We start from the raw sequence: 8,191 nt of genomic DNA on the forward strand, positions 1-8,191 counted from the left end.
TGAATGATTTTGAGATAATGAGCTTTAAAGTTTTTGCAATCCATAACAAACACTGTGTGTAACATTTGTTTTTTTTTTTTAGGTAAAAGGTCTTAACATGTAAACAACATCACATAGTAGAAAAGACTTAAAACATTTAACAATTACCAACTATTTTTATCAACCCTAATATGAATAAATTCAAATGATAATTGTTATCAATGAGATGTCCATAATAGACCAAGAACACACTGCTTATCAAACGAGAAATATCACAACAGCACACAGCAGACACGCTGGTAAAAGCACATTTCAGACACGCATCTTTGTAAAACCCTCTTTTATTTCCACAAACAAGCCTCACATTGATCATGAAGGGCTGTACAGTTCTGTTTAGCATCGGAATCTTGCACTCATTACAAAATGAAGGACAAACACGACCGGAATGGCCACTTTTAATGTCAAAAGCAGCTTGACAATGATCCTACTTTAAGCTTTAAAGGCCAGATCCTCAAATTAACCGCCTGAAGACCAACAACACTTAAAAACAGATTAAATTGTTGAGCGTTTACCCCAATATGGGTAATTAATTTATTCAGAAACAACATTCTCAACCCACTAAAGCCAACCGCCCCTCTCCCACCAACGCATTCATGTAATGACCCCCGATCTGTTTTTGTTTTGTTTTTTTTGTCCAGTAAATGGCAAACTCAGTTCTTTTTGCTCTTCGGAGAGTCGTATTTTCTCTTACTAGAGTACCAGAGGAGCAGAGGAATGCCAATGGAGGGAAGAGTCATGACGCCAAAAGCTGCCCAGTCCAGCTATTAGAAAAGAAATAAAAATTATACAATTATAATAACAGGAGATTATAAACATTAAAAGCCTTTTTATTTAAATTTGGCAGGCTAATTCACTTACGTAATGTGGAGAAAAGCGTCTGTCGAACTCTCTCTGGGCCAGAATGCCTCCCTGACCCGGAGCACTTGTGTAACCAACCTAAAGGATGGAAAGAATGAAAAGTCGATAATTATATGCGCTAGCAATAATGCAAGATTTCCATTTGTCCTCGCAATACAGAAATTATCATTTAAATTTATTGTTTTAAAAAAAAAAAAAAAAAAAAAAAACCATGTTCCTTCAACAAGAGGAAACTCAAAGGTTCGGTATGACTTAAAAGTGAGCAAATAGGGAGTACCTTTTTAATTTTGGGGGAACTATCCCTTTAATTTATAGATGCATTAAATCACTAAACATTTTGGTCAATCAATGAAACTTGAAGGTTAAGACACTCAAATTACATTTGACATTTTTAAAAACAGGAGATATTTTAAAATGTTAGACATTAAATACATATTTGTATAAAATATTTATAACATTTAGGGATGCAACAATTACAAACTTTGGTTGTACGATTATAGTCTAAGAAATAATCACGGTTTCACGGTTATCTCGATAATTTGCATTAATTGATTTCAAAACTCCATTAGTTTAAAACTAGTTTAAAATTGTTTTAAATTTCATTTTGTAGTTCGGGTCCAACTAAATATTTGTTGCTGTTCTAATCGTTTAAGTTAATTTAATTGAATATATAAAAATCTGGATATTATCGATGCATTTATTGGATAAAACTGCTCATTTAATGTGCTTTTGGTCATTATCAATGCAGGCAAAAAACACGCTCTGCTCACGCTTGCGGTGTGAAACAGGCTTTAAGTCTTTCAGCACTCTCTCCGAAAACACTCGGTTAATCTCAGCTGGTATTGACCACGATCGCTCTCATCAGCGCCATTATTTGTAACTTTAAGTGGGTTTGCAAATCTGTGTACTTTCCATTGCTTCTTCCTCAAACTTTAGCTGTTTTCAATTCCTGGTGTCACAAAAGCCCCATCATCTCAACTATGTGCGCCTAAAAATCGTGAGCGCGTTGCGTCGCGTGCGCGTCACTCCATTGGAAATAACAAACTTGCACGAGCCTGCCTTAGTTAATAGCCTCAGTCATAGTTAGTCTTGGTGTACAAACTAGCACACAGTTGGCACCACTTTGTTTAGTTGCTGCAGTTTTGTTCCGTGCAGAAACACGGTGTTGAGAAGCCTTTACGATTAATTAACAGTGACAAATTAAATCGCGTTAATAGTGAAACCGGTTAATCGTTGCATCCCAGCCATGTCACCCTGCAGCCCAAGACCGGTTACTCACTGAAGCTAAGCAGGGCTGAGCCTGGTCAGTACCTGGATGGGAGACCACTAGGGAACACCAGGTTGCTGTTGGAAGTGGTGTTAGTGAGGCCAGCAGGGGGCGCTCAACCTGTGGTCTGTGTGAGTCCTAATGCCCCAGTAAAAGTGAAGGGGACACTACACTGTCAGTGGGCGCCGTCTTTCGGATGAGACGTTAAACCGAGGTCCTGACTCTCTGTGGTCATAAAAAAATCCCATGGCACTTCTCGTGAAAGAGCAGGGGTGTAACCCCGGTGTCCTGGCCAAAGTCCCTCTATCGGCCCTTACGATCATGGCCTCCCAATCATCCCCTTCCACCGAATTGGCTGTATCACTGTCTCTCCACTCCACCAATAGCTGGTGTGTGGTGAGCGCACTGGCGCCGTTGTCCTGTGGCTGCCGTCGCATCATCCAAGTGGATGCTGCACACCGGTGGTGGTGTGGAGAGACCCCCCTTATGATTGTGAAGCGCTTTGGGTGTATGACCATACACAATAAATGCGCTATATAAATACACATTACATTACATTACATTACATTACATCCCTAGTACCATTACTCATCTCACACACCTTTTTGGGACCAAATTTGCGTGATAAACACACGTATGCCAACAGACAACCACCGTAGCATGAAAATCACTAAGCACTTTGTGGAAGTAAAATGGATTAAACTGGAAAACATTGACGTATTGTAAGATTCATGTATCATTTTTTGTTTTCATTTTCAATTTTAATATTTAAAATAAAAATGCATTTTAGCTAAAAGATTCCAAACTTTTTTCCCCCCATTCACTAGTTTTTCTGTTTAGAATCCAAAAGATTATATATTTTAAAGGATGTTGTAAACTGATAGCCATTGACATCCATAGCAAGACAAACAAATCCTACTTAAGTCAATACCGGTTTCCAACATTCTTCAAAATATCTTCTTTTGGGTTAATCAGAAAAAAAACTCAAAAAGGTTTAAAACAAGTGGACAGAGTAAATGACAATTTTTTATTTTTGGGCTAACTATAATTTTAAAACACAATCCAAGCTATTTTAATATGGCTAAGAGTTTTTCCATGCCGACCGTGTACAGAAAACCATTATCATTTAATATTCTCTATCGTTTATTTTGTGGTGTTGCAAAATAGTGTTTACTGTAAAAATGAGCTCATCCAAATGTTGAAAAGTATTACTGTAAAGACAGAAACAAGCGTGCTCGCAAGTACCATTTTTACATTTGGCATTTTTTGTAGATATTCAATGCTGAGCCTTTAATCATTACACCTCACTCACACGGGGCTTTAGCGTCAATGCTTGACAGAGGGCGTGTCTGAAGTTGAGGCTGACGCGATAGTCATAGCAGCATGAGCCAATAAAATTAGTCCGTAATAGGCCACTGTCTGAGATGCTGTATTTGCATACAGCGATCTGAATGGCTGACGCTCCCGTTGGCGCTTGAAAAGTCAAGTGATGCTCACTGCAGAGCTATTTGGGCAGAGCTGAGCTCCAGCGAGAGGGAGCTTGAGCTCTTGCCCCTCCTTTCTTGCACTTCTTCTACGAGTGATGTCACTGGGGGTTGGGGTTAGGGGTGGGTGTACGCATTAAAACAGCTCTGCAGCGAGCAGTGTCTCTGAAAAGTTGAGCAAGTCCCATCTTCTGCAGCAAGCAATGCCTGTGAAGCAGCGCCGACAGATCTACAATGCAGTTCGGCAACGCCTGAACTCACCCATTCAAAGTGAATGGAAAGCGTTGAAGCTGACGCCCCATGTGAATGGGGCGTTAGTCTAAAAGAATGCTTTAAATTTCCTTAATACTTATTTTATATTTTTGAATTTTTAAATTTAACATTTGCCCTGCAGTTCTAAATAAAGTGAGAAATGTTTTGATGATGTTTTGTCATCAACAAGCACTATATTTTCACTTACCACAACCTGTCCGCCTTCCTGCGCAAGGTAGCTAACAGAAGCAGAGGTGAAGTTGAAATATCCGGCTTTCAGTGGCCGCAGAACCACTGTGTGAGAAACATTACTGGCACTGTAGAGAGGAAGAGTTAGGGAATATATTCTACTAATCAACAAGAGTACATCAAGCACCCTGGCTGTCTGACACACTGCAGATGACAAACACCAAGTGTCTAGAGTACTCAAAAAGAATACAAAAATAAATCTAATAAAAATTGTGCATTTTTAGGTAAATAATTAGCAGTTATTGTAATATAACCTTTGTTTATTGGATGCAGTTTATCATCATGCTGCACTAATATTCATAACTGACTGTTAACTTAGCTCATCATTGTACAACATAGGCTTGGCCTTCTGTTGACTAGGAGAGAAATGCAGTGGTGTTTGATTGTTTACATGGCCATCTTGGGATGTTGCTTTTATACCTCTGCAGTCTTATGTAACACAAAACTTGAGAAATATTTCCCTCCGTTCTCAGAGATATTATACTCCTTTTGCTGACACTGAATTTGATTAGAATGATTTTATGCATACAGCTTTGTTCTTGTTTTCTTCAGTCTGAATTGAGATTACAAAAATTGGTGTCTTTAGATCATCTTGAGTTAATTAAATCAAGAGCAAATGCAGGGTGAATCTATGATTTGTAACTGTTTTAAGTGTATTTATTAAATGTGTAGTTTGTCCTGTAAAGTTATGGGCAGGACACCCACATACATTTGACTAAACAGTGTAAAGTTACAATAGTTATATAGCAACAAATTCAGAGAAATAATTTGTTTTTTTTTATACTTATTTATTTTGCAGAACAATATTTAATAGTAACTAAAAGGATCAAGATGATTGCATAAGTTCAAGAAAAAAATTAATTGGTGAGATTATTGGCGAACTTTTTTGTTATTCAGATCATTTGCATTATTCCTTTTTAACTCAAGAATGTTTCATTTTGTGCATCAACTGCAAATGCTTAATGATTTAAGAAATGGATGTCAACATTTGGTCTGTATTAAATTTGGTGAGATTAATTTAATGTTAAAACGTTAATTTGAAAGTCATAATTTTGTAATTGTTACTAAAGAAAGTGCTGCCCAACACTTCTTACCAGGATTTTCAGGTGGCAACCACTAAAAAGTTATTCAATGCATCAATAGAGAACCCTTTGAAGTAATTTTAGCAATAATAAGTTATGACTTAACGATTAATAATATAAACTGGATACAAGGATCATGACGGAGTCTAAAAAATACAAAATAAATAAACTGTCATTTAAAATCTTTACACTATCCTTCATACCAGTTTTACCCAATTGTTACACTGAATGTAGTGCAAATTTTAAGTAAACTCCAAATGCTATGTCATGTCTTGCCTTTTACTCATATAGATAAAACATGAAAAAGGATACGGAGCAATGCGATCCCACTTTACATTCAGCATTCCTGAGACAATGCCGAAATCTTCAGGAGGGAAAGAGTCATCGGACAGCTCAACCTCCAGGGCAGCACTAGAGAATAATAATAAAATATAAAGATGAATATGATGAGTGAATGACAATAAAAAGACAACTTAATGAGCAATACATTATACACAAGATAAAAATCTAAAACAGTTTTATAAGGTTTACTTTTGATAAAAATTGCATGACTTCACTTTATTTTATATAAAAGTTGCCGCAGATAAAAATCGTTGTCTGATTACATTAAAAATAGAGCATTTTTTTTATTTTTAAGATATATTTTTGGCTTTTTTGCCTTTAATTGATAGGGCAGTAATGAGACAGGAAGCAAAGTTAGGAAGCAAAGTTGGGGAGAGAGAGAGGGGGGGGGGTTAGGGTTGGCAAATGTCCTCGAGCCGGGATTTAAACTCTAGATGCCCTGAAGTGCTACTGCACCATGTGTTGGCACACTAACCACTAGGCCTCTTTGAGTAAATGTCCATAAGAGAGTCTCATGTGTCCGATACGGCAAAAAAATAAAAACAAAATAAACAGTCCTACTTTTAAAGAATAATCATCTCATCGATTAGAGAGCGGCAAAGAGAAGTCAATACCTGGTGCCCACATTGTAGATGCTGTACTGCAGGGTAAGATCTCGTCCCTCCACAGCATAACGGTTCAACAGGGACTTAGAGGCTAAAAGACGAGCCCCCTCCTCTCCTGCCACCAGACCCACCACAGCAACCAGAGCAAATATACAGAGTATCCTCATCTGTGGGGGGAAAATTACATGTTTAACATACAAAACTGCTGCTGACGATTTGAAAAAATAATTACTTAGACGCAACAACAACAGTGTTATCACTAGGCACACACAGTATCTATACACGCAGAAATGCGCAATGATTAGCCCCATAGCCCATCACATCTATTTACTTGTATAAATTTATATTTATTACATTTTATTTATTAATTTCAGTAATATTGTTGTCTAATATGAAAATTCTCTTTCGATTTACAATACAATTTAATGTTTTCTGTCTTTTAGTAGATATATTATATGAAAGACTTGCTTTAACAAGTAAATCTAATCGAATTTGCTTTGTAAACCTTAAAAGTCAACACATTATTTTTTATTCCATATATTAGGTTAAGTTATGATACTCCCACGCACAGAAATGGCAAAAAAAATGTCCAGCCCTAGTTATCACTAATGTGGTGTACTACAACTGTGAAGTGGTGAATACAGAGACAGTGATATATAAAAAATAGTTAATAAAAATAGAAAAACATTTACATTAGACAAATGGCCTACATATTTATTTTTACAGTTGGTTTTGGTTGTAATTTAGTACAGCTTATGAAGCGAAATGAAAAAATTTACGGATTTACGAAACATATTTCTTAGCAGATAACAGTTCTAGATTTAAGAATTGAGCACTCACATTTAATTAATTTTAAACATACATTTAAAAATAATAATAATTAAAAAAATAATAACTTATTTACAAATATAAAAAAACAAGACTGTTCATTATACTGTAAATATGGATATATTAGACAATCTCCTTTCTAATATAACTTCAGAAAAGTATTATTTTCAAATTCTAAATGCGGAAATCATTTTACTTGAATGTTAAATTAGACCGAATGTTCAAAGAAACGTAGCGTAGCTAAACAACACAGGGGCCGTTAAATGAAGGAATATGCGAACATAAAAACCAACTTCACCTCAATTAAATATGGAGAATCCCACACAACCCATTCATGTTGTCCAAACTCAATCGTTTTTACAAATTTAAGTAGATTAAAATAAATAAATAAATTAGGCTTTCCAAAAATAATTTAAGAGTTGTGATGTTTCACATTTTAAATAAGTAATTTAGTTTGAACAAGCAGCAATGAAGAGCCACTAGTGTAACAGTTAACGTATGTATGCTTACGTGTACAACTCTGATCACAAAAAAATACACACTACTGGCTTTCAGAGTCATTGTTTTACCGCAAACATATATTAGTATTTAATACAGCAAAAATGCCTGTAAAGCCTTATAATTAAATCAGAGAAGCAATGCAATTCTGAAATATTCTCGTTTCAACAAGGTGACAAACTGTGATTACGTGTACTTCACATACATCTCAGATCTTAAATAAAATATCAACTGCTTACGTATAGCCTACACAATCTCGGAAAAAAAGCATTGATATAATGTGTTACCCTCAGCTTATTTTGTTTATTAACCATACATATTTAGCAGCAACTTTACCTTCATCTGCTGGTTCGAGCCTCAAAATCACGAAGACAGCTCGACGCACGCGCAGATGATTTTAGTCTTCCGCTAGCATGACGTGTCCGCTGTGCTTACGGATACAAGCTACATCCCACAGTGCCGCCTGCTGCTTCGGGTGGAACATCGTATCTGAATATGAACAGTTTTCAAGTAAGGCCTAAATTCATGCTTAAATGAAGTAAAACAAACTAAAAATAAAGCTTAGGTGTGCAGTATAATTGTTTTCGTGAAGAGCTAAGAAAATAGGCTACCTACGGTTATTATTACAAGCTGAAACAGACAGCCTAATTAAGCGTCCCGAACTTTGAAATATCACGGTTAAAGAGG

General features: G+C 36.2%; 1 protein-coding gene across 1 annotated transcript; it reads right to left on the bottom strand.

The window, feature by feature from the left end:
* Nucleotides 1–304: 304 nt before the first annotated feature.
* ssr2 (signal sequence receptor, beta) lies at nt 305–7,943 on the bottom strand. Its single transcript, NM_001001399.2, has 6 exons — nt 7,841–7,943; nt 6,188–6,345; nt 5,544–5,642; nt 4,109–4,217; nt 898–975; nt 305–800 (listed from the first exon to the last, which is right to left on the bottom strand). Exons 1-6 carry the CDS (start codon nt 7,844–7,846, stop codon nt 690–692), a joined length of 561 nt encoding a protein of 186 aa, NP_001001399.2. The 5' UTR covers nt 7,847–7,943; the 3' UTR covers nt 305–689.
* Nucleotides 7,944–8,191: the final 248 nt, after the last annotated feature.

This window comes from Danio rerio, chromosome 19 (assembly GCF_052040795.2).
Source record: "Danio rerio strain M-AB ecotype USA chromosome 19, GRCz13ab, whole genome shotgun sequence".
NCBI classification, from domain to species: Eukaryota; Metazoa; Chordata; class Actinopteri; order Cypriniformes; family Danionidae; genus Danio; species Danio rerio.